At 34.5% G+C, this 27,731-nt stretch overlaps 2 protein-coding genes across 3 annotated transcripts in view; one reads left to right on the top strand and one right to left on the bottom strand.

The window, feature by feature from the left end:
• The first annotated feature begins 180 nt into the window (after positions 1–180).
• Positions 181–7,014, top strand: LOC105194561 (zinc finger protein 2 homolog). 2 transcript variants are annotated; one of them, XM_011159539.3, is made up of 12 exons: positions 181–443; positions 3,073–3,303; positions 3,404–3,565; positions 3,641–3,820; positions 3,905–4,233; positions 4,314–4,555; positions 4,684–4,864; positions 4,964–5,201; positions 5,328–5,468; positions 5,611–5,724; positions 5,941–6,093; positions 6,168–7,014. In XM_011159539.3, exons 2-12 carry the CDS (start codon positions 3,085–3,087, stop codon positions 6,384–6,386), a joined length of 2,178 nt encoding a protein of 725 aa, XP_011157841.1. In that variant the 5' UTR covers positions 181–443; positions 3,073–3,084; the 3' UTR covers positions 6,387–7,014. The 2 variants fall into 2 exon arrangements, with proteins under 2 accessions (XP_011157841.1, XP_011157842.1); XM_011159540.3 differs by lacking the exon at positions 181–443 and adding an exon at positions 553–972.
• A 208-nt stretch (positions 7,015–7,222) lies between these two features.
• LOC105194581 (midasin) overlaps positions 7,223–27,731 on the bottom strand; it is a 96,287-nt gene continuing 75,778 nt past the window's right edge. Inside the window, exons 12-20 of the mRNA XM_011159564.3 lie at positions 19,920–20,064; positions 19,579–19,805; positions 18,682–18,893; positions 16,747–17,750; positions 15,325–16,460; positions 10,748–15,120; positions 8,082–10,541; positions 7,594–7,834; positions 7,223–7,463 (exon numbers count right to left, since the gene is read on the bottom strand). Of these exons, the coding sequence (XP_011157866.3) occupies positions 7,281–7,463; positions 7,594–7,834; positions 8,082–10,541; positions 10,748–15,120; positions 15,325–16,460; positions 16,747–17,750; positions 18,682–18,893; positions 19,579–19,805; positions 19,920–20,064 (9,981 nt within the window). The 3' untranslated portion in view covers positions 7,223–7,280. The remainder of the gene's footprint in view (positions 7,464–7,593; positions 7,835–8,081; positions 10,542–10,747; positions 15,121–15,324; positions 16,461–16,746; positions 17,751–18,681; positions 18,894–19,578; positions 19,806–19,919; positions 20,065–27,731) is intronic.

The raw sequence follows: 27,731 nt of genomic DNA, 5'->3' as shown, positions 1-27,731 counted from the left end.
CAAGCATGAAGAAATATTATCAACTAACGTAAAAACAATATTATTAAACGATAACAAAAAAAAAGTGAATAATCCGCGTATTTCCAAAAATTGCTATCGTCCGCTGTGCTGTCCGACCTAACCTGTCCTAACCTAACCCAACATGACGTCCGCCATTTGATGGCGCGTCATCATCGCAGATGGCGCGCGAGGCGCTTGCCCATCCCACAGACGCGACGTAATAATTTCAGACGCTTTCCCGACTACCGTCTTCTATCGTTGGAAAGTAAAAACGCGCGGGCACCGAATACGTCGCCATTTTCAGGATTCCTCGGCGTCGCGAAGGCTTTGGTCATTTCGGACTGGCTCCGTCGCAAACAAGCGTGAACATCGTCGGCGAAGTAACGCTCGGCTGCTGTTCTGCCTCGCTGCCAATCGTCTACATCGGGGAATGAAAATTTCAAGTCAGTGCTGGCAACTTTTTGCGTCTCATTATTGCTGTCACGCTCGCCACGCGTGCCGTGCGCCTCACCTCGGCCGTGGAGAATTCGCTTGCACGGCGCGCGTGCTCACGGCGCGCGTGCTCACGCTCGCGCGGAGCATCATGTGCGGTGATTTCTTTTCGAGCAGCGTCCTGTCGTTTGCGTATCCTGGAGCGCTTGCTCTTCGAGAGTCCGCACAGAGTCTCTCCTCGGCGAGGGGCCGGCCGTGCGCGTTCGACGCGGACATGGCGGAACGACGAAGGACGACCGTATTGTTCCGCGTCGAGCACGCGCCGCACGGGTTTCCGAGCGTGACGGCGAGCTGCACTTTAATCTCCCGGCAGCATGTAGCCGGCATCTAAACTCCAAGACACGCTTGATTTTGATTTTTATTCTCGCGACATGAAATTGTATTCGTTGATGTCGTAATGCAGATAGGCGGAAATGTACGTTCACATCTTGCGCGACGCGTAAAGGACGCATCACGACGCTGAGCTCTTTGGTGTCGTCTGTACGTGCTCACAAGTATACGGGTTTATTATCGAGGAAAACCTGTAATTTTCAAAGAACTGATTTTTTATCTTTGAAAATCGTGAATTTTCATGGGATTTTAAATTAAAATTAAAATTCTATCTTTCTGACAAAATTGTTTCTTTGATCATTTTTTCTTGGTAATATAAAATCGATTGGCAAAATACGCATCCATGTATGTACATTTTCGCGTGTGACTCGCGAGTTTATGTTAAAAAAAAATTACAACGATGTATCGTTTTAAATTGACATTGTATTTAATCATCTTTCGAATTCACACTACTAATGAGCTAGATGTGGACATTGCAGACAGATTATTGCATACTATTTAGTTCATGTTATCTCTTTTTAGTATTTCCTTGAATTTAAATGTTCAAAATTTAAGCTTTTCTTTGTGATTATATGATTAAGAAACATTGAAAAGCTTTAAAGTTTTAAAATAAATGTAAAATAAATTTATTTTAAAACTACATTAAATTCTGTTATCTGGAATTATGAATAAAATCCAGGAATTCTCAGGGAATTTTTTGATAAAATTTGAGTAAACACCCTGTTACAACTTGCATTAAACAATTAGATTAAAAATCATGATTATATATGAAACAAAAAATGCAATTTTAGATGTCAAAAACTCATCTCTCGATTGTTGAATCATGATAATGATCAAAAATATAAATTCTTTAGAGAAAATAAATGATTATAGTTTCAGTTAGATCCGTTCAAAACAGATCTTGCAAAATTTTCAAATTTTATTGATAGAATATTACCAGAAATAAAAGAATTTGTCAACAGAATATATAATGATAGATTTACTACAAAAACCCAATACTTGAATTAAAATTTTTTTAAATATTTAAAATATATAATGAAGAATAAATATTAAGAAAAAAAGTGGTCTGCTGATTAGATTATATATAATCTGCTATTTCGTACAATTTTATAAGCATTTGAAGCATGTATTCCATTTTTATATTGTTTATTTGTTGCAACAATATAATTTAAAAAATGAAGTCTTCAAGTTTGAATGTTTAATTATTAAAATTTTTTTGTAATACATATATATATATATATATATATATATATATATATGTATATTACTTTTTACTGTGTTTTTTCTAAGTGTAATGATTTGATCTATTGATTGTAGAGTAATAAAAGTATCATTAGCTATATTGAGTTTTCTTTTTGCAGACAACTAAAAGATAATAATTTTTAAAATTGTCTTGTATCAAATGCACGATATATTCCATTTAACACTTAGATTCTGTTAATCAAATTATATTGACAGAACTTGAACTTAATACAAATATAATCTAATGCAAATATTCTGCTAGAATCTGCTAGAACATGTATAAACTAATAGAATACTGTTAATATTTTGCTTGTAATGTCTTAACGAATAGATTCATACATGAATCTCTCAGAAGTCAGATTAATAAAAGGCAAATTTTTTAAATTTATTTGATCAATTGCATTATGCACAAATGCAACTTTACTCTGTAAAAATTGCATTTGCATACAATATGATTGATCAATAGGATTAAAAAACTCGCCTAAATTTGACGATATAAAGAGTAAAAAAAATTATAAAATTATAATCTAATCAAATTTACAAAATGACAGAGTGTGATCTTTAAGAGGCTCATATTTAGATTAATATTTTACTGGAATGCTACTTGTATTTTCTTTACATTAACAGTACTTACATTAACAGTACTTGAAAATTCATCTAATTAAGAGTTTTTTTATATTTTTTTTTATGCCAGTGGCAAACACTTTGTAACTTTATAGATTGCAAAGTGTTAATTGAATTAATTATTTTAATGTAAAAATATTTTATTAAATGTCATTTTATTTTAAACCATCAAAGTTTTAATAATAAAAACTGCATTAAACTTGGGTAAAAATTCACCCACTGTAGCAGGGTTAAGAAATAGCAAGAGGCTTCAAGATAATTTATTAATCTCCGAGTAGAAAATAACTTTTTTGTAATATCTGAAAGCTTTATTGATAAAGAGGTGAAATAAAATTTTTAAATTACATATCTAATATCACTAATAATGAAATATATCAATTGTAGCAATAAAAGACGATGGCTGACTCCGATAAAGATTCCATACAGTGCCTAGTGTGCAACAGTAAAGTTGGAGTATCCACTAGAAATAGTATACGCATCTTTGATGATTCTAGTTATACTGTATCTGAGAAGCCACTTGTGGATGTTATATCAGCTGTTTTAGAAGTTGATATCAGTGAAGAGTCTGTGCATTCTCTTGTCATTTGTAAAAAATGTTTTAAGCTGTTCAATGAGGTAAAGAAATTATGTAAACAGCGACCTTTTGTTTTTTTTTTTTTTATAACAAATTTGATCAAACTCATCAAAAATTGCATGTTCTTTTTTACGATTTTAGGTAGATGAGCTTGAAAGTAAATTGATTCAAATCAAAATGGAATTATGTAACAATTATAAAAAGACGATTGAAGTTAAAAAATTATGTGACATACTTCAAAGTGAGGAAGACTATAACGATCATGATTATACAGACAATACAGAAAGTCAAAACACTCTAATGGTAAAATGCTTGGTGGAACTCATTTATTATGTTATAGTTTAGTAGTATGTAATTATATTAATAATATTCTCGTAGGAGACACAAGAAGAAAAGGATTATATTGAAGAAGAGGATACACGAGAAGAAGAATCGATTATAGAAACAGAAGACTCTTCTTTATTCACAGTTGAAGAAGTAGATGAAACAACAAACAGTTCTGATGACAAAAAGAAATTGAAAAAGAGTAAAATTAAAGAAATTCACCCTCTGGAAAGTGTATGTATGAAAAAATTCATATTCTTGGATTAAAAATTGTAGAAAATTATGGCATGGAAAATTATGAATTATTACATTTTTCAGATTGTATTTAGAGATGAATCTTCATACACCTGTTCTTTATGTCCAAACGAGGAGGAGAGATTCACGGCAGATGCTAAAGCTATAATAGCGCACATGAAAGATGTGCACGATGTTCGTTTGTACATCTGTGACGTGTGCGGACAAGATTTTAGAAAGAGAAACGAACTGTCTCTGCATCTCGATGATCACGTTGCGAAGGAGGAGGGGGACTTTCAATGCGAGATATGTAATAGAATATTTAGTAATCTGCGATTATTCCGAATTCATAAAAGGATACATTATCCGCAAGTGAAATCATGGCCCTGCGATACATGTGGAAAAAAATACAAGTATAGTCATGAAACTCAAAACAATAAATAAAATAGAAAAAGGATAATATATAATTAATATATATACTTTTTTTATTCAGTTCCAAAAATTTATTGGAGGAACATATGAATACACACATGGGTGTTCGTCCATACGTGTGCGAGACCTGTGGCAAAGATTTCGCATCCAAGTATACATATAAAGCGCACGTGAAAACGCACGAGCTACGACCTCGTCCATTTGAGTGCAGTCAATGTAATAAAAAATTTCTGAGCCAACAAAATTTAATTCATCATGGACGAACACATGATGGCATAAAAGATTATGTATGCCATCAGTGTGGTAAGATTAACATATATTTATATGTATTTAAGATTATATATATTTAATATTCTAAAACAATTCAATAGTTAACTTTTTTATGTTGACGTCTTATCCGCTTTTTAACAATTTTTTTTTTTAAATTAAAGGTAAAGCTTTTACCTCGTCTCACAATTTAGAGGTACACAATATAGTACATACTGGATATAAACCCTATATATGCCGAATTTGTGGGAAAGCATTTGCGCGTAAAGCGGAAATACGCGATCATGAAAGAACTCATACAGGTGAGAAACCTTATCAGTGCGAGTTTTGTGGAGCAACATTTAGGTGAGCATTTAAATAACAAAAATTAGAAAATTATACTACAATTCTCTCTGTTTAAATTAATTGTCCGCGAACAATTAATATCGGCACTATCATTTGCAGTCAGAGATCAAATCTACAATCTCACAAACGGGCGACACATTATAATGATAAACGTTATAAGTGTGATGACTGTGGAAAAGGTTTCAAAAGAAGAAGATTATTGGATTACCATATAAAAGCGGCACACACTGGTGAAAGACCATACAAATGTGACACATGCTCAGCTACATTTGTCTATCCTGAGCATTTTAAGAAACACAGGCGTATACATACAGGCGAGAAGCCATATCTTTGCGAGGTATGTGAATTAAAAATGTCATTAGAATACTGTGTTTTCTTCTCTTTCTAATCTTTTATTCGATTTATCATTTATTATTATTTTTACGTTTAATGTACGTTTCTGTATCCATGTATTCTGTTTAAGGTTTGTGGCAAAGCATTTAATAGCAGAGATAACAGAAACGCTCATAGATTCATACATAGTGATAAAAAGCCATATGAATGTTTAGTATGCGGTATGGGCTTTATGAGAAAACCATTACTTTACGCACATATGCAAGTTCAGGTAATAAATGAGGAAATGCTTTTATCTATTAGCAAATTCTCATTTTTCTTTCTATATTTTTGTTATATGTTCCATAATCATAGTGAATTATCGTTATATATTGTAGCATATTATTTGATAGGATATTATTTATTTTATTTAGGGTCACTTAAATGATACTATAGTAGTGAACCAACCACGACTGACAATGGAAGATGTAATAACTATTCCTGGAAGTAATAGCGAAATATTGGTGGAAGAAGTTGAAAACGAACAGGTAATTTATATATATACATATATGTGATAAAATTTATTTATATTAATCTTGTATATGAGCTTATACATTCACAAATAGAAAACGTATAAAAAGATATTCATATTTATTCTTGATTTAAGAATGTAAATTTTATTACATATGATGTATGATATTGTGTGTAAAATATACATCATAATTCATAAATTTTTTTTATTATGTACACTGTTGCTTGTTTAGCTGGATGAAGCTGAACTATATGAACTGAAAGATCATGTGATTATACAACAAGAAGGGGAAGATCAGATATATAATGAAGAAGATGTTGTATTAAGTATACCAGCAGAAGAAACTGTAAATGCCGAAGTAGAACATCTTACCGTTGAAGATCAGGTAGAATAATAGAATTTCTTACAAGTTTGTTGCAAAACAATTTATTGCTTTTAAACACTGCGTTTTGTTTATAGATAAGTTTTGTGGAAGGTGAAGTTACAGACGACGATAAAACTATAATTAATCAAGTAGAAACGGTGTACACTTATAATGAAACTGAGGAAGGAGAAACGATAGTTATACCATCTTCTTCGCAAGGAAACGAGAAGAATATGCGATTAGTGCAAATCAGATTTCCAACTTCTGTAGATGGAGAAAGCAAAAACTGGTTGAGTTTAGTACAAAATACTTAAGTTTTTCACCACCATCAATGTACTGTAATTTACTGGATTGGGAATAATTACTGACTGGAACCTATACAAGTAATGATATATTACAAATTGATATTTCTATTAGAACAATTCCATGTAGGATTAGTAATTTAGGCCTTATTTTAATCCTTAAAATTCATTTTATCCATTTTACCACTTATATATCACACCGAGTATGGCATATTTTTTAAGCCAACTTTAATTACTTAGAACACTTATAAAAAGAAACAGGTTTTAACAATTTTTTAAAATTAAAACGCTAGGCAGTTAGAATATAACGGTACCAAGCAAATGTATGTATTCTTATTAATAAAAAAAGTTAGGTTCAAGTAATAAAGTAAACAATAGTTTCAAAGAAACTATTTTTTTGTATAAAAAAATGCCTGAGTATGTCATACCCAGAGTGGATTTTAAGTAATTATTTAATCATTGCTATAATGTTCTTATAATTAATTTATAATAAAAAATTCATCGATTTAAATATTAGCAATTATTTCAGCAGACAAAATTAGATTTAATGCAGAAGTTAAATGGGAACAAATTTAATTATAGTCTAATTATTCATCCTAACAATTGTACTATTTCATTATTAAAATATAACTGAGTTTAATGTGTAATTTTAATTTAAATATCAAATGATAGTTTTTCATTAAAAACAATTTTTTATTATTACAACGTATTTATATTTTTTTCATAATTTCTTTAAAATAAATATCCGTATAAGAAATTATTAATATTTTAAAGAAATTACATATATACAAATATATAGTGTGTGTATATATATATATATATATATATATATATATATATATATATATATATATTATACTAACTTAAAGTTAAAAATTTTGAATAATTAAAATTATATTTATAAGCTCAAGTATCAATTTTACCAACTACTTCAAACCATTGGCGTAAGGCATCGCTCAAAACGCCAGGTAATGTGTTTATATCTCTGAGAATCATATAGAATGGAAATGGGAAATTATCCATATATGATCGAATTTCTAACAATTTTCCTCCTTCAAACACAGGCATACGGATATCCAATATTGAGTCCTAAAAAAAATTGACTCTTACTAATCGTTCTTAATAGATAGATACTTTGTTTAATAGTATTTTAAATTGTATTATTATTATCTTATGATTGTTCATAACATAATTATTTTAAGATGTTATTAAGATTTACCTTATTAATTGGATTGTCAACTATTATAAACACTAGAAAAATATCAACAAGTCTGGCTCTCCTGACAGCACAATTCACTTTTTCTCTTCCCTCTGAAAATACCCCTCTGCCGTCCGATAGTACTACTAGCAGTTTAGCGTTATCGGATGAAGCACGCTGACTTTCGAACATGTCCACTGTAAAATCGACTAATTGCCCAATCATCGTCTTTTTTTGATCAAATCTCATTTCTTGTATTAGCCTGCAAACAGAGAAGAAACGTTAAATGAGATACGAATTTTCACATTACCGAATCAAATAACTATACGATTATTCTAATTAAATCAAAGTCACGACTATTATGATTGATAAGTGAGTGCGTGAAGTAGCAACTAAGATTTTAATAATTTAATTTTATCTCCTGAATTATATATTTGATTTATATTTAATTGAGTAATATATTCTAGGTAATATATGTATTTATAGAAATTAATGTAAATGTAAAATACCTAGATCCACTTTGTTCTGTGAAAGCTTCTCCTAAAGGATGTAACACTTTTACTTGTTCTCCAAAACTTATGACACTAAGTTGCCCCACTTCCAAATATGTCATAGCTTTGCTGATTAACGATAAAGATTCGAAAGCCAATTCTTTGGAATGACTATTTGCCATGCTGTTGGAATCGTCTAATGCGAGGACAATTTGATAGTCACGTTTCGAAGGTTTCGTACGTCTGAGCCAGATTTTATCTTTGCGAAATTGACTAGCTATATAGGGAATAATCTTTCGCATATTGATGCGTTTGCCTGTCTTATAATCTCCCTTTAGTCTCGATGCTTGCGTAGGCTCCAAAACCAATCTTAATTTTTCAGACAAATCTCTAGCGGCCGCATCTGTGACTGAACACAGACAATTCCACGCCACTGTAGCTTCCTCCGTAGAGGGCACTTGCGTCCATTCGTCTAACATCCTTTCCACTTCGAATCGTTTTCTTTCCGCATAACCAGAACCAATATCATTATCTTCTATGCTCCATTCCATCGTATGAAATGTAGACTCGTTTCCTCTCTGCACTTTCATTGTTTCCACTGTTTCCCCCTCTAGTTCGATCGCTGTCTCTATTTGATTGTCTTCTATATTGTTTCCTTTACCATCAGAATCCTGCTTATATTTATCATTTGCAATCTCAGAGATTTTTTCAGGTTTTTGCTCATTTATTTTATCATTTGCTACGTCGTTCTCCTTATCCTCGTGCATCTCTACGTCCATCTCATCGTCTTTTTTCTCTTCCTCATTTTTATCCTTATCTGTATTGGAAGCTTGTTGTTTGACCTGATCTTCCGTCGCTGCGTCAAGCGTGTAATCGTCGAATCTCTCAGAATCCTTGATATGTTGAGCCATCTCAGCTTTGTCGCCATCAGCGTTGTTCGTCTCGTCCTCCTCATCTCTTGATACTTCGTCTTGCGTGTAGATCGTCTTCAACTTTTTCAATGTCGGTTCAAATTTATCCAACAGACTGCGATCCTCATTGCTTTCGCCCGGGTTCTTCCTCTTTTCGACTGGTTTCGTCGTAGCATTGGTCTGTGGTGCCTTGGTCTGTGGTGCCGGAACAGTTTCTTGCTTAGATGATCCTGAATGTCCGCTCTCCTGTTGTGCTGATTGCGATTGACCTGTGCCTTTATCATTACTGTCCTCTTGAGTATTCTCGGCTGATGTTTCTTGCTGATCCTTCGCGTCTGGTTGCTGCGTTACCGTGTCCCGTGAACCTTCTGTCGTTTCTTCAACTTGTTGTGCAGCATCCATTTCCTTGCTCGCATCATTTGCACTCGGCGCCGCTTTCTCCTGTAGTTTTTCTTCCTCCGCTTCTTTATTCTGATTTTGCTCTTCATCATTGCTCTCAGCTGCCGCGTTCTCTTCATTTGTTTCTTCAGCTTCTTTATTAGTTTCGAACTCTTCTTCTGCTTTTTGCGCTTGGGTTTCCTTATCAGTATTATCGTTCTCGTCCTCGTCCTCGCTAGAGTTTTTCTCAGGATTATCTTCTTTAGTTTCTTCAGATTCTTTCCCAAGTTCTATATCTTGCTTTTCTGGCGGTGGTTTCTTCATCTCATCGATATCGAACGGATTTTCATCTTCGCCACCATTGTCTTCCTTACCGTCCTCATCCAGATTCAGATCTTCCGGTAAATCAAGTGGTTCCGGCTCTGGTTGAGGTTGGAACTTGCCGTGATATGGATTAATCTGATCCTCGTCTATCTCTGGCTCATTCAACTCGTTTATTTCCTTTTTGCTTTCTTCTTGTTGATTATCATCATTATCCATATCGTCATCATCCTGCTTTCTTTTATTTCTATCGTCTTTCGCGCCCATTTCCTTCTCACCAATTTGTTCTCCCGTGCCTTCCTCTTCATCTTCATTTTCCGGCTGACTATCCTCTCCGGATTCTTCCTGATCGTCACCCCAGATTTCTTTATCAAGCTGCTCAGCGCCTTCTCCCGTTTCTCCCATTTCCTTATCCAAATCGTTTTCTTCGTCATCGTCGCTCTGTTCTTCGTCATTGTCGTCCTTCTCCATATCTTGAAGTTCGCTGTCAAAATTCTCAGACATGTTGATTCCCTTCTCCTCTTCCTTACAAGTCTTATCATCTTGTTTCTCCTGTTCTTGATCCGCGGGCCTTGCATCCTCAAGCTGATCCTCGGATTCGATTCTATCGGAAACGTCTTTCGTTCCTTCGCCATCAGCTAAACCCATTCCACCTTTCTCTGTCTTCTCGGCCGAGTCATCCGTTTCGCTTTCCTCGAGATCTAAATCCTTTGGTACGCAAAATCCATTTGCAGCCAGATCTAAGAATACGTTTAATTGTAGATATAATATTTTGCACGTGACACGGAATAACGCCACTTGTTCGTTTAAATAAAATTGAACGAGCAAGATATATTGCTCCAGTAAAGGTAAACATTTTAGGAGTAACCTGAAATAATAATAGACATTTATTAATCTCGAGAAATTAACAGCTTCTCTTTTACATTGGAAAAAATGTATTGATATTGTTATTATATAGATACAGAAGAACAATTTTTTGTCAATAAAAAATTTGTGTCTGTAAAACATTACGTTTTAAAATTACGTTTGTCGTGTTAAAAAGATTAATAATAAAATGATATGAAGTATGCTTACCTGTTACAACAATTTGCTGATTCCAGATCGAATTCACGTATCGTTAACAAAAGATTGGAAAATGAACTGCATATATTAGATAGTTCTAATTCGTTTATATCTCGTTCGAGCAATTCAACAAGTTTCACATTCAATTTTTCTATTGCTTCTTTCTCTATGTCATTTTCCTCATTCGGTTTCTTATGCGGCATATCTTTCTTGATATCTTTATTTTTCTTCTGTATTACAAGCAATATCGTCTGTATTAGTTCCAGAGTTAATTCGATAGCGCGATTTTTTTCTTTCAATTGTTCTTCATTTTCGACATCCATAGATTCTTGCAAGTTTTCAAAGAGATGAAGGAAGCACTCCATCTTTGTGTCTAAGAATGCTATATTTTCCCAAATAGGATGCATAACGTCCAAGTTCTCAAACAGTCGTTTTAACTCCTTAGATCGCATTCTTAAGTCTTTGATCGTCGCATAGCATTGCTTCAAGAATTCAAAATGCTTCGAACTTAAAAGTGAAGTATGCGTGGAACGTTCAGGATGATCTACCGATAAAACTTCAAATGGCATGAATAAAGTGTGGAAACGTTTTGCGATAGTCTTTACTGAATTCAAGTTATCCTTCAGCAAAACGTTCGCATTCTTCCAAACCTCGTCATCTTGAGAGGCGGCGATTATAGGAAACGCATTTGCATTTAATGTAAGTGCAGCTCTATTTAGATCCGTCGACGATTTCGCGGGAAGAGGACAACATTGCAGAAATAGCAGTAGCTGCTCGAATCCAACTTCCAACGTAATCAGTAACGTCTTTAGGTTCTCCGCGCAGCATTGGCCTCTGTTCTGTCTCAGCATATTCAGATCCTGCTCGTGTGTCTCGGACAGATTTGCAACATGTACGCGAAGAGACAAGAAGCGATCAAATGACTGAACAATCGTCGTCTTCTGCTTGTGGGCCATCAACATCAAGTGCGCGGAATACCCTCGGCAGCGTTCTATATTCTGCAATCCCAGGTCGGTCTGGCTTGTGCTCAGCATCGCGTTAAGCGCGTTCAATCTAATAAGAGACTTGTAATAATACTTCTCGCAATCCTTCCACTGCGTCAGCATACTCTGATCGACCTTCTTCAGTTTGAAGTACTGGCCGATTACAGATAAATCTAGAGGTGATACCGTAAAATCTATCACTTTGTCTGTATTATTCTTCAATGCCAGTATACCGGTGCGGTAGGATATTCCCATTTGAGTCAACGTCTTGAAATAATTGGCGAGTGTCATTTTCTTCTGCTGCAAGATACTCTTCGCTTGAGACTTCTGCTTATTCTTCGGTAAACTTCTGTCGACATTCATATCTCGAAGACGCGCACTCTGCTCCATGTAGTCTTCGATAAAATTTTCGAGTTCTTCTCGTACGTGTGAATAAGAATTTGCCAAGATTATCTCTTTGCATAGACACCTGGCCCTTGTTAGTAATGTTCCTGTTCGTGTAGTAAGCCCGCTTGTGAATTGTACTTCTACGTCTACAGATCGTACAGATTTTGCTACCGTAAAATCTTCAGGATCTATCGCGTGCTTATGATGTTCCCCATCATCCCAGATGCCTTTGTTCATCTCTGTATTGTAAGATTCTGATTTAACAGTCAAGGAAGAAGACACATTTTGCTTTAAAGCATTTTGGAATTCTTTTACGAATTTGTGCAGAGTGCGATGCGTCTTCTCGACCGTCTCTTTCACAGCCCAATAGCTGATATCGTTCCATCGCGCGATTTTCACGAAATCCTTCAGCTTTTTCTCGATGGGCGCTTTCAAAGCAGCGATCTTTGCGTTTACATCATCTACAAATTGCATGTAATAATTGTACACGTTCCATAATACAGCCAACAACTCGTTCTTGGTGTCGCTGTCATCGAAGTAATACACATGACAGTGGAATGTCAAGAGAAGATTCAAACGCGATTCAAACTCGATGAGGGACGATTCATTCATGAAACGCTCTAGCGATTCTACCAACTTTTGCCTGGTAATAGGCTCGTCATTTGTTTTCTGGATGTTACTGTTCTCGGCTTTCGTAATGTAACTCTCGATCAACGCATACAAGAAAAACCACCATTTAGACGTGTCTGATCTGAGATTCTCATATGTCGTATCGAGACAACCTTTCCAGCAGGACAGCTCCAGTTGCCTCCAACATATTATTTGCTGCGTTAATTTTAACACATCATTTACCATGCTGACACCGCTGTGGGCGTTCTCCTCCCATTGGTGCATCTTGACGAGCAGTAACTCCAAACCTGTGAGAAATCTAGACACAGGTGAAGTGATCGAGAACGTATAAATCCTTTCTACTATGCATCGTATTGACCTCAAAGTAGGATGTTCCGGCCATTCCTCTAGCAGTTGATCGACACGATTCAAGATGCTCTCGCACAATGACCGGCACTGCGTCACTTCCTTCACATTAGAATCCTTGTAGAAATCGTACGTTCTCTTTCGTCCTACGGTGCTCTCCCACAAACTCTGATCCCCGCTGATCCTTTCTTGGCTCGTTTGCAACCCCAAAGTAACGAGAAAGTTCAAGCTATTGTACAGTTTGATCGCAAGTTTTTCGCTCAAACTCGGCAATATGTTGTCAAATATATTGTATACCGTGTTGTATCTTTGAATCAGGGGCTCGATGTAATTCGTTGAACTCGTCGGAACAGGGCTGTTGCATATCCACTTAGTCGCGATGAAAGATGTGACGATATTCGAGTGAATCTGTTGAATCTCTTTGATATCATCTTTGGTAATGAGACCGTTGAAGCTCGACTCCGTTTCGTCCGATTGGATTATTGACGCATTTTTCTGGTCGAGGGAAGGTTGTGCATCTTCCTCTATATCGTAAAAGTCCCTTTCGCGGTGCGTTGGGAACAGTTTGCGGACTTCCAAAGCGAGTTCTTCCTCCTCTGTCAACGAGTCGCCGTAATTCTCCATCTTATTCTTATATAGACTATCCCTTTCCGCAGCCCGTTTTTCTTCCTCCTGTTTCTGCTGCTTCCAGATCAGAACTATCTGTTGCAACAGTTCGTTCATATCTCGCCATAGCGATCTAGTTAGAATTTTGTTGAGAATCACGTGATTATGCAATTCGTGCAAACCTGATTTAAATATACGAAACTGCTCCTGCATCCTAACGAACGTGTCCATGGAACACGAACTCTCGCCGATCAAACTCCTCATGTTCCTTGAAACGCATAAACTAGTTAAGTTCAAAAGATTCTCCTGCTGTTCGCCAATTGTCGGGAACTGGATTAAGTTGTATACCAAAGACTCAAGATCGGCCACTCCGCTTTTACGCAGAGATATCAGTCGTCGGATCTCGTTGATCAGTATTGAAACGCCGTGATTTAATTGAGCCAGTGCCGTCAGCAACGGAAGAATCACGTCTGGGAAAGCCGACAAGTACTTCGTCTTAATCCGTTCGGTGAATCGTTGCACCGATAAACCCCAGATTTCCGCCTCTCGCGAAACGGTCTCCGCAATTGTCAGATCGGTTAATTCACAATCTTGGCTGATCTTGCCCGCGATCATACACAGGTTGTCAATATGCTTCTTCACCAATGTGTAAGAACCTACTCTATTTCTGAAATCGGCGCAGTCTTTGCTGAGCCAAGTGAAGTCGACAGATGATGGCCTAAATGCTCTTAGACAACTGAGATCATTTTTTGTTTTCAGTAAGCGTCTTTCACAGTCTCTCGTAGCTGCGAATCTTGGATGGGTTTGCTCATTCGCCGCGGATATCCCTAGGATACGATCCTGCAATGTTGTAACATATATCGTTTTTCTGCAATCAGCGATGTCCTCCTCTAGGTATTCGAGTTTCAGTTCCACCTTATGCACGGGATCAATCAAATCCAAATTGCCAAAGAGCATTAGTTGTATGTAACCGATTATCATCCATGCTCTTCCACGTAGAAGCGTATTTTCTTCTTCATCGCCATTATTTATTTCGTTGTACGTTTCATGTAATTCTTCCACTGGCTTGAGATAATCGCTATACAGTCTGCATTCAATATCGTCCGAGCCAATTCCGCCTTGCTTTTTCATAGTGGTCGTAATCAGGTTGTGTATGTACTCCATGTTTATTTGCTTAATTGTGGACGAATATAAGTGCAAGTAAAACTTCAACGTTGCTAAATCGCTATTATTTAAATCGCATCGTTTGTTGGTTAATGAGATACTATTGCGCCATAAAATTTCGTTTATCAACTGCAGTTGATCCTCTTGCGCCTTATATGTTCCGAGCGCGAACGCGGGAAGAACATTTTTTTCTTTCTCTCGATTTGTCTTATTCAACATTAATTGCAGTACTAAGTTCAAGAGAACTGGTCCGCCGACGTAGCATTCCATCTATAAATAAATGCGTAAATAAATTAATAATGTGATATAATTTTTAAATAAGAAATTTAAAACAATTTTCAGAGACAGTTAAAATAATGAAGGATAAAATTCAATGAAATATATATCTATAATTATGTGTTATAAATACAATTTGTTTTATAATTACAATTACATTAATTATTAATCATTTCTATATAAAAATAAGACACAAACCTTGCTTTCAGTATAGGAAGTTACTGATTTTTCTATATCTTCCTCCGTTACACCATACCAGTGCAAAAGACGGCTCGTATCTTTAAAAGCATGAGATCGCTGAATAAATTGTGTAAGGCAGTAGAATAATTCTGGCAGCAACAAGAGTTTCGATTCTCGCTCGACTTCCACTCGAGCCATAGTGTTCAGCAAGCCCATCAGATCGCTCGGTATACTGGCTACATCCGCGAATCTCCCGAGGCATTCGGCCAAAGCAACACCGGAAATCGTAGCTTCCCGACACATCTCTCCTTGCAGAGTACAGGCGAGCGACAGAAATACGTACTCGTAAATCGGCCACAACCGTATCCGCGTGTTTAACTGCATCATTTCCTTCTCCGGAAGAGAGTGTACCCTGTTCAGAACATCCTCGATTTCCGCGGGAACTCGCAGACGAATGTGGCTCTCGTCGCAGAATCGCTCCACCTCGTGGACGATCTGCAATGTCGTTTCATCGATCGACTTTCGGGAGTAAACGTCGCTCCATAAAGAGATCGTTTGCTGTCTCATCGCCAGCGCATTCTTCAATTGCACGGATATGATCTTCAGCTCTCGTTTCAAGGTGCTGCCTCCTTCGTCTTTCACATCGAAGTCTCTCGTTATCCTCATCAGCCCCGAGTGCACTTCCATGCTGATTTCCGTGGAGTGAGGCGGTGGAAGTGTCAAATACTTCTTGATTCTCTTCGATATTTTCTTAATAGGATCGTACATCGATTCTAACTGGTTGTTTGTATTGTGTACGATTTCCCATAGCTGCTTGATCTTGCTCAGTGTTTCGTTGCTCAAGGATTTTTTAGTTATTGTAAACAGCTTTCGTAGGAACTTCATTAGCCATTTATAATGCACTCTCAGTAACAAAGAAATTCGATCCAAATTCGCGAATACGCCTTTAGATTTTTTCGACTTATCTATGAGTGTCATTTTGCCTAGTCTTTCGAATCTCGTAAACCATCTCAATTCTGTTCTTAATTCAACGTATTCTTCGATAGTCACATTTGCATCTTGTAAAATTGCATTGATACAAGAATTCGTTTGTTCAAGGAACTGCACGAAGGACGTTATGAGCGGTTGATTTTTCAGTTGTGAAAGTAGCTTACCTGCAAGTGAAAACTCTTGCTAATGTAATAGTCTGCTTAATAAAAATATTGTATAAAAATTTAAATATTTTTACAAATTAAAATTATAAACGTTTATTCATAAGATAAACTGCAATTTTATTCTGAATTTTATAATTAAAAAATGAGATGTGTTAATTAGTTTAATGTTAATTAATTGCATTTTATTTACTAAAAAAATAATTGAGTAAAGGCACTTTTCAAATTAAGATGCGACATCGTTAAAATAATTAAGTTAGATATCGTTAGTTTGATTTAAGATGTTTACCTTTATTTACAAGGCTGGAATATTGCATAACGGATATTACATCCTTGTTCTCCAATATATTTGACTCCTTTTCCGATATATTTTCTTTTAAAATCATACCATGCACAACTAGCAACAGTAATAACTTATTCGTGTCCCTTGAAGTACTATCGTCCTCCTCATCGAATGTCGTTTTTCCGATGAGCTGCCATAAATCCCAGGGTAACGAACATCTCGCATTTGCAGATTCGAAACGAAACAGTGCGATTATTTTCGCCATTAGTACGCTCATCTCCTTAAGTTCGTCAAGTATCGCGTTTTCTTGAAGCATCTTAGAGATCCATTCCCTTCTGAGTGGTGCGTCGTCTCGCGAGGATTGCTCGTAAAAATTCAAGAGGAGATACGGCAATATGTCAGCAATGTCGACGTCCAACGTAAAACTTTCATCTTTAAGATCGCAGAAGTCGTTCAACAACTTCGTTGTGACGATATCTCTTCCCGTATTTCTTGAATTGGATTTCAAGGACGATTTATATATTTTAATAGCAGCGTTCAACAACAAGCCGTGTTGTCTGATTATAACTAGTCTCGAATTGTCTTGCAGATTCTTGATGCTCCACGTGGCGGCATCCAAATCGATCATCGAGACTTCTTCATTGCGCGCGACACGTCGCTCGACAGTTTCATCGATCAGGGAAGTCAAATGTTCTTTGAATCGCTGATCTCGTGACGGTCTAGTCTTTACATAGACGTCGATACACGCGTTCCTGACCGATTGCTCCGCGGGGAATCCGCGCAACGATCGTTGCTTCACCAGGAACGCGGTATGTAACAAATCGACCGCGCTAAATCGCTCGGCGACGTTCTCCTCCGACATTCTGTCGTAAATTTCGAGTAATGCGTCCTGATGCGCGGACTTCATGATACCGGCATTAAATAACAGCGACTTGAAATCGATTGCATCACCGTCGATGTTTTCCCTGGAGCTGAGTATATAAATTTCGACGCCTCTGTTACGCATAGCCCTAAAATTGTTGATAGTAATTTGTATTATGCGATAATGGTAAGCATTTAAAATTATGCTGTTATGATATACAATTAATATAATCGTCTCTCACTTCACAAAATGATTTTATATACGAGTATATATAAATCTTCATCTCGCCTATGTTAAATGTTCATTTACTATTACGTATTTTTTAAATGTTATACTATCAAGATAATAACTAATGTTAAAAAGTTAAAAGTTATTAATTTTTAACTTAGTTAATTTTAAATAAGTTAATTTTTAACTTTAATTTGTTATTTTTAAAACATAAATTTTAACTTGTTAACTTTTTTTGTAAGTAAAAAATTTACCTATGTAGAAGAAAAAATTATAAAAGATAAAAATACATTCTCACATAAAAAAACATTTTTTTGTTATATGATCATATGTTGTAATATCATATAAACTTAATTTACAAAAGAAATAATTCATTTGCTACTATTTTGTTATTTATAGTAATCTAATTTTTAATCTAAATTACATCCTAATTTAATATAAATAATGCTTTTCTCAAAATTAACGTTTAATGTAACGTAGTTAATTTAATCTTAATGTAGCTTTTAACTAAATTAGTTTCTTGTGTGTTAATGCAACTTTTAACATAACTAAATTAATTTTATATAAACCATTATACCTTTTAATTATTTTAGTTAAAAGAATATTAATTTATCCAACACAATTGTATATTACAATCTAAAGTTGTAAATTACAAGTTGTTTGTTCGTAATTTTTTTATTTCATCTGCATCAGAAATATATTTGCATAAGAAACATGGGAACATTATTGTCAACTGATGCAATATTTTCAGAGTAAGGTAATAATTTAATCATACGACTTTTGCGATGATTAATTGTAATACAATAAAATCATATGATTCAATTATTATTTTGCTGGTACCGAGAAATTACCTGGAAATTTCGCCATATCGAGGATCCATGGTTAGAAATAGGCGGAAATTTTCGTGTGGCTTGATAGTAACGACATTGCCTTCGCTATCAACGCCTCGTTCGCCGATACTGAGAACACCGTTTGGCTCTAACAATCCATTAAGTCTATCTAATACAGCAGGGCTACATAGATTAACCTGGTCGATGAGCAGCCAAGTACCGTCTTGCAAGCACTGAAAGATGACTCCGTAATTACATTGCGTTCAATGAAACGAAGTTTCATTTTCATTTAGCGAAAGATTGAAAAAATGAAATTCTATAATTTAGCAGTTTTCGGAAGTGTAATAGGCGAAAATTATAAATACGCTGAAAAACTATGCAATTTTATTTAAAACGTTTAAATATATTGCAGATCAATTAGATGAATATTTACGTTTCACTTTAGCTTCGACGGATAATGTAACATGTAAAGAGGAAACAAAATAAATGTGCATCAATATTGAAATAGTTTCATGCATGTTAAAAACGTTTTGAAAATCGCAATTTTTGATTCTATTAAAACTTTTGTAATACTTACATTATCGTGTGTCAAGGCTAAAATATTAGGAAAGATAGCGAGAAGTAAAGTTTAAAGTAGTGCAACTTTATCGTTCACGCTATGTAAAATATGAGAAGCGTCGTAAAGAATAATGTACCAGTTGCCTAAATTAAGTTTGAGGATTACGAAGTATAGAGAATAATTTAAAGTAACATTGTCAAAATGTTTTCCATGTGCATATACTATACATACGTTAGTATTTTACAGTGCCATACAGTTATATCTCCAGTGAAGTAGAGAGAGATTCATAAATTCCGGTAATGGAAATGTAGCTTTTCTTTGATAAGGAAATCTATAAAAGCATGTCATTGATGGAATACCTTTACTAACACACTGTCCACCCATTCGAATTTTCCACCGGCATTCAGGCATTTATCCTGCTTGACGAAAATCGACAAGTTTCTCAACCTCGACTCAATATCTCGTAGCTCCGATTCGCGGGAGGGCTCCCAAAGCTTCATCGCCGACACCAATTTCGACAATTCTTCGATTTTATGTAGGAACAGTTTGGTTTCCGCGGCCATCGTTCTACCGGCGACATTTTCATCTGGTGGCGAATAGATAGTGAGTGTGATAAGATTTTATTTCAATAAAGAATATCAGGTTTCTCGTTATTGTCAGAAAGAAAACCTTTTCTTATTGGCAATCTCGTTTTACTCACCGAATAAGTGTCGGACTTGCTCCAAACGTTCATGAAACTCGGCAACTTGCTCTAATTTGTCGATAACTATCTTCATTTGCAAACTCTCGGTAAGTAAAGTCGCTACGCGCTCAAATAGTTGTTCAAGATGTCGATTATAGTCCGTCTGAAACAATAAGAAAAAAATGCTTAATTGTCATTAAACTATGGCAAGACTATTCAATTTTTCAGGGAGAATGGGATTTTATAGATTGTATAGTTTGTATCATTATTATTAAATTGATTATTATTAAAATAGTAATATCATAATTTAATATTGTGATATTACTATTTTAATTCGATTTAAAAAGTTACGTTTCAAGACCAAGAATAATAAAGCTTAGTTCGAAAAATTAGAAGATGTATAAAAAAAGTCGCATATGAAATATTATTTGAACACTAAGATCGTTGTGGCCTTTTCTCGATTTTAATTGTGTATACATTTCACATATATATATATATATATATATATATATATATATATATATATATATATATATATATAGTGTGTATGTGTGTGTAATTATATATTGTATTTTATTTATCAATTTTAAATACTTTATTTATGATAATTTATAGTATTTTTTACAGAGATTTAATCTAAAAAATTGATGAATTTTCAAAAATTTAAACTCGCATTCTTAATTGATTAAAACCTTCATTCATTAAAATCGCATAATTTCGTTCTTTTTAAATAAATAAATTTATAAATATAAACACAATCAAAGCAAAATAAATTTTATTTAATCGCATTTATTCGTATAAAACAAGAATAGTACATTTACGGAGTACATAAAAGATCGCGTGAGATGATAGTGACAACGCCCATTTCGGGTTTTTTATTTTATGGAACATCATCCCTTCATCGATTTTAAATTCCGAGCTTCATGTAATGCACAATTATCTCGAGTTCACAGGATGCAGCGCAAAATGCACGCGTAATTTTTAATTAGATCGAACAGAATATATTCAATATAAAATTATTTTATAAAGCGTTAAAAATATTTCACGACCGGTTCAAGGTCTTGGAATTTAATTGCTTTTCCGTAAAACGGTACAGCACTAGATAAGTTTAGCTCGCTTTATTTGAAATGTTTGGAATATTAGATGCAACGATCTTTGTGTGTTTTGACATTAAAGAGAGTCGTTGAAATAGCTTGAAGTATCTAATGAATATTCAAAGAGCACGCAATAATCATAACATTTTACGTGCAGAGATATACGGTAAGCGTAACATATTCTCAAGCAAGATTGCAACAACCTCTTGCACAGTTAACGGATTTAACAGCTTACGAACCAAACAGCTTTTAACAGGAAGTTTGTAGAGCTTTTGCTTTGTACACGATACACGATATACTTGCCGAACTTTGTACATGATCAACCGCAGCTAATTGAAAACAATTAGGACGAGAATAAAGAAATTAATCTTGAATACGGGACATTTTATGTATTTAAAATTATGTCTTTATGTTTCACATGATAAAAGAAGAAATTAAACTTTTTAAAATGAGATATAGAAACATTAAAATATCAAGTAAATAATATATAAAAGATATCTCCTATAATTCATTTAATTTTAATTACAAGTTGTGATAAATATGGAATATTTTTCTTTAGCAAAAGTGCCGTTGAAAAGTAGATTCTGAATTACAAACAACTGAAAAGCTATTATGAAAAAAAGCTTTTTTCCCCCACAAATAATATAATACAGGCCTTACTAGAATTTTCAAATTAAGGCTTGATAATAAAGGGGTAAGTTAGAAAATGTTGAAAAGTATTTCGAATTATGGACCGCTTTACGGAAAAGCAATTAAGGAAATTGCAAGTTTGTCAGAAGAGAGTTATAAAAGTTAAGCTTGCTTGAGTTATGCAATATTTTATATATATTAATTTTAATTATAGTACACACACGTTGTATCAGAGTGTAAAACTTTTGAAGACGAATATAACTAATAGATGAAAAGCCATTGAAAGCTTAACAGCAATCATTCGTGCATAAGATTTCAGAGGCAAATGTTTATTTCCATTAAAGAGTAAAGATCTAATATCTGTTATTATCTCAGCTGAGCGTATGTTCTTTTTCACTCGGCGATGAAGTCTGAAGTCGTTCTCATACTTCAAGAAGCCGGCATAATCCTTCGGCGCGTCTTCCTAGTCGGCTCCGTGTTCTCGAGTATCCGTCAGGATTATCCTCCCCGGGCGAATCGAAGGGCGCCGAGAATATCAGGCATGAATCAAGATGATTGATGTCGGTCTGATATGGATTTTCACGTGTTCGCGTAACCGGCCGATAACCCCGTAAAGTCTCATTTTTCACAAATCTGTCAAAAATTAGCGCGATCTGATGAGACGGTTCACCTTGCCTCTCAGAAAAGTCGCTGCTGTTATGGAGTTAGGGAGCGGCTTAATATGTCCGAGCGAATAAATGGATCGTCGAATTGATTGCGAGTAACTATTCGTCACTTGCTCGATTGCGGATAATCGGCCGTCGTTCATGTAATTATTTTTGGAGCTGAAGAGCTTAGAAGTTTAGTCGAGTTGAAAATCATCCATTCAAATTTATTTCGCATTTGTTTCGTACAGTTTACCATTACCCTTAATTTAAGAGTAACAACGCTTCACGTTGTTGCGAATTCTAACTAAATATAATATTAGATTTATTGAAATTCGGATATTTACGACGAACGGTTTATTTCTTCGAACGATTGCTAAAATACATTTGATTTCCGAGATGCTTGAAAAATGCAGCAAAAGTTAAAAAGAGAAAAATTGTCTCGCGGAAGATGGGCAATTTAAGACAAGATGGAAGAATGAATTACGCGCCGCACATCACGCGAAGATGTTTTCGTTTCTATACAGATGCGAATTTATTATCGCGGTTCGTCCATTGCATTTTTATTTTCACGGAAAACGACATCGTCGATCACGAAATCGTTGGATGTGTTTTCTGCGTGTGAGTAATATAAATTACGAAAAATGAGTGTAATCTTCAGGAAAATCGGTCACTGAAAACTCATCTCGTGAGAATCTGCCATTCGTGGTTTCTTCATTGCGAACAATATGTACCAGTTAATTCCAGGAAAAATTAAAGATCGTCTTACTGTATTGACACTAAATATGCACAGAGATAAATATCGCAATAAACTATGACAGATAAACATTTTAATAAACTATGCTGAATGTGCACGGAGATAAACATTTTAATTATAGCTTCAAATTTTTTTCCTCGAAGGAAAAATGTGATAGAAAAGTTCACGGCCGTTACAGGAGACGGCGGAGTATGGTGTCCGATGCCGGTACACCTTGTACATTACGCGCGCATTAAATATTTATACGCTAGCGTATACAGACCGAGACGATGCTGTGAATTCATCTCGCGTGTGTTATGTAGCGAGAAAATTCGATATCGAGTTTCCCCGGCTGCGCCTTTCGGCGCCCGTCTTACTTGTGAGGGAAGTACCTCAACTTTTCCTTCTTTACGGCGAAATCCAAGGTAAAAAAAAAAGCAAGGAGACATTCCTTACCACAAAGTGACGAAAGCCCAATGTATGTGTGCCGAAAAATAGGTGGTAAACCGTAACAGACGGAAAATTGAACGTGCGAAAATCGTGACGATTAAATTCACTTCCGCAATATTATTTTCCTTCGGTGCTTTTAGAAGAATGTCCTCAACACTATTTTCAACATTTTTCAGCTCCACGTATGACAGATTAATTTTTCATAAAATTGTCACGTAAGATATTTAAATTGATATTCTTGGCTTTTTGTGTCAAAGCATTATATGTATTGTATTATTTAAAGTAGACGAAAAAAACAAACATTGAAAAATAATATCGATAAACAGCTAATTGATCTGCTAAATTTAATATATACTGAGAAAAAGATAAAAATTTATTTGTGAGATAAATATTTATTTCACCGGAATAAATCTTTATTTAAATACGGCGAAATAAAATGTTATTCCCTGGCGTTTATTTTTTAACAAATAAACTAAGCGGCTTAAAATGTCCGAATGAATAAATAAATCGTCGAATTGATTGCAAGTAATTGTTCGTCACATGCTTGAGTGCGGATAATCGATCATCATTTATATAAGAATTAATAAAAAAATAAGATATTTCAGAAATGTGTGTATATTTTATTTCGTCATCACAATCACATTTTTTCATAATCAATAAACATCGAAGAAAATGTTACAAGTAACATTTTTGTTTGATAATATTACAATTTTACTTGTCTTATTTCAAACCATTCAATATATCGAACGCTCATCTTAAAATCGGACATTTCCAACCTTGTATCAGTCGAACCTTTATCTCGTTCACGTCAAAACGAAGCGCGCGCGGCTTTTTAGGAAGATTGCTACTTTGCGACAGTTTTCCCGAGGGATTCACGTATTCGGAACACGTAAAATTCAACGAGGAACGAACTCCAAAGGAGTCTGGTGCGAAGATCGACCAGGAAGGTGACGCAAGAATGTAAATTTCGCGATTGTGGAGAATGGCGAGAACCGTTTAGATCGGATAAACTCTCACGCAGTCAGACGGAATTTTTTATCTCGACCTAACGATTTCTTTATTGCGCGAGATATTGCACTCACAAGCGCAGCTGTGATGCGGCAAATGTTGGCACGTGGTAAGAAAAAGATTTGAGAAATAAGAGAAATAAGGTTAATCGCGCTGCTTGACTTTGTTTTTACTTGAAAAGATTGGTGCATTTATAAGTAGTTTTAAATAGCTTTGTATTATAATATTTTTTTATTTCTGATTATTATAAACTTGTGCATCGATTATTTATGAATTAAAATGATCCTCATACTTTTCCTTTTGTTATTAGTTCCAAGTAGTACACATTTGATTCATTGTTGCGCAAGTTATTTTAACAGTGATTGAAAATTTATGTAGCACTAAAAATAATTACAAAACAGAATAATATCTACAGCACTTTTTAATCATTTACGGAAATTTATTTTATTGTCGTGATCTAAATATGACACCACAAAGGATAATTTTGAAATAAGAAAATAAGAAAATATTTCAAATTATAAGTCAATCGAAAAATTCATCAAACACTAAATATAAATAAACAAAGACAGCACAGAAAGTGTTCTAATTATTAAGAAGACATTTAAATGAAATTATTTCTCATTTCAAATAATAGTCGATGCGATGTACTTACAAATGCATTGACTTCACAGATTGTCGATAAAAGCGTTAGATTTAATCACTTCATCCACAAGTAGGCAGAAAAACATTTGTTCATTTGATTCTTGATTTTTCACGGAACATCGATTAAGTCTTTCCAATCGAATTATTCGGATCAGAGGAAAAGTAAGAAAACACAACCGACTTTGTCCGATCGGCTGCGGAAGCAAAACAAACGAGACGTGATTTAACGAATCGATTTTGCTAAGCCATTGCGAACGGAAGAAGATTTTGCTTCTGAAGAAAGAAGAAATATACTAGAATCATGGAATTTTCACTGGCGTCACTATTTTAAAAAATATGTACGTACACATGGGATATATGATATGACTCGATTTTAGGATGTGTCTTTATACTTCGAATCTAACACATTTCATTTCAACCATGATTTAATGAACAATTTGAATCAATCAATATCGAATGAATATAATTCTACCATCTTCGAATTTAAATTATATCTTTCGAATAAGCTTAAAAATTCGGGTAATATACATAATAAATTATATTATATAATGTTTAATAAAAATATATTTTACTAATATCTAATAACATCTATAAATTAATGTAGCTTAGATATTATAAAAATGATTTCCTATTTCTATTTAATGATGATTTTTTTTCCATTCTCTAAAAATTTTATTTTATAAAATTGCGTCTTTTCAAAATTAATCAATTAATTTTTCTATGTGGGAGAAAAAATTCAGCTAAATCGCGAGTTAACATAACTAGACTGTAACTTTCGTGCGTCGTAAAAACAGATGCATATTTAGATTTTTGACAAAGAATTTTTGGCGACCAAGTTACGAACATTGTTAGAAAAGAAAATAGCTTCCAGTCAAGTTACAGGACGCCATTGTCAAGTTAATGCAACTTTTTCTTACACGTAGAAAAGTATTTCGTCGCATTAGCGTTCTTGCAAATAAAACGTCGTCATAGAACAAGGACTTTATCCTCGAGCATCACGGAAATACTGTTTGCAGAATTGTATGAACGCTACTGCTACGTAAATGTCTAAAACCACATCCAAAGCAAGAGTTGTCATATTGAAAACAAAATTCAATTTTGTGTTTCAAATTGTATTAAAAGTAACTTTTGAATTTAATTTAAAAAGTGTTCTGATTTAAAATGAGTGTTTATTGAGTTGTGTATAATTATGAATCGAAAACTAAGAATAAAAAATCAATATACATTAAAAAAGATTAAAGAAACCAAATCGGAAAATTTAAAGGCGATAACATGAAGAAATTTAAATTTGAATACAATTTGATAAAACTTGAAACTTTGATGAAATTTGAATATAATTTGAAACAATTTGATAAAAGTTCGAGATACTAAGATGTAAAAAATTTTTAAGAAAATTTCAACGAAAATTAATAGAATTTACGCAGATTTCTTCGTCAATTGCTATACAAAGCAATTTAAAAAATTAGATGTAATAATAAAGCTCATCTCTCTCTGTCTCTCTCTTTCACAGTGACAATGTTCGTTCGTTCCGCGCCAGAATTAAGAACGCATTCTTCAAGATCACTTTAATAACTTCACGTACGTTTTTCTTTTCTGACGGCTTTGAAAAATCATTTTCGAAGGCGAAGGTGAAGTTATAAGACGATAGGTGAAGTATAAAAGAGGATTTAACGAGCTCATGGGAAGTGGACCGTGAATCGTTAGCGCAAATTCTTGTTCAAAGGTGTATGCTTTTTGGCCGTTGACTTGCACCGGTAGAACACACCAACGGCGAGAGTGATGCTCCTAAAAGGATCACGCAAGAAGGAAGTCGCTGACGCTTTTCAGCTTATCACCTCGAGCTTTCCGCGAAATCTAATTAACGGATACGCGAAGAATATTGGTTTTACGCATAAAGTTATGTCTCGTTTTTAATGATAACTACTTCGGTCAAGAGAACGAAATCTATTATAACAAAATTTATCATAACGAAAACTATCAAATATTATTTAACGTTATTTTAAGTACTTGCCATTAGCAATCTTAATTCTGATTTGGTAAGAATTATATCAAAATGTTAATTGTATTGTTATCGGAATACTAGTCGTACATGTATTTGCATCGCGAGGAATTTATTACACAAATAATGTTCCTTATGACGCCATATACCATCGCCAGTATATGACAAAGGATTTATGTGTTGACCATTACGCGTTTTTCAGATACGTCCTTACAGTCTACCGGGGCAATATCTTCTTAAAGCACTTTTATCACGAGACACTTTCCACGGGTATTATTACGAACGTTGGCGACCTCGTATAACACGAAAAGAAAAATGGTAAAATATGCAAAATGGTTATTGTCAATCAATTCATAACAATGTTAGTGGCAATTAGATTTCGAATATTAATGTGACATTTCCTTGAAAATCAAATTTTCAATTTATCATGTCATTCCGATTGTCGACATTGATTTAATCGATGATTCTAAAGCTACGATTATACTTGACATAAATATTTCCTACCATGAATTATCAATGTACATCAAAGGTCATAATTTACATTATAATTTATTTTAATGTGTAATTCTCGTATATTATTGATTTGTGAAAAAGAAATTCATTAGCGCTTCTCTTTTTCTTAAGGCA

This window comes from Solenopsis invicta, chromosome 2 (assembly GCF_016802725.1).
Source record: "Solenopsis invicta isolate M01_SB chromosome 2, UNIL_Sinv_3.0, whole genome shotgun sequence".
Classification (NCBI taxonomy): Eukaryota; Metazoa; Arthropoda; class Insecta; order Hymenoptera; family Formicidae; genus Solenopsis; species Solenopsis invicta.
Note: the sequence above shows the minus strand (reverse complement) of the source record. Positions and strands in the feature narration are given on the sequence as shown.

What these genes read in the sequence shown, in the direction of transcription:
- LOC105194561 (XM_011159539.3), top strand. Translation starts at nt 3,085, where the DNA reads ATGGCTGACTCCGATAAAGATTCCATACAGTGCCTAGTGTGCAACAGT. An exon ending in TTTTGTGGAGCAACATTTAG is followed by an intron (nt 4,865 to 4,963) that starts GTGAGCATTTAA and finishes TATCATTTGCAG; the next exon opens with TCAGAGATCAAATCTACAAT. An exon ending in ACGCACATATGCAAGTTCAG is followed by an intron (nt 5,469 to 5,610) that starts GTAATAAATGAG and finishes TATTTTATTTAG; the next exon opens with GGTCACTTAAATGATACTAT.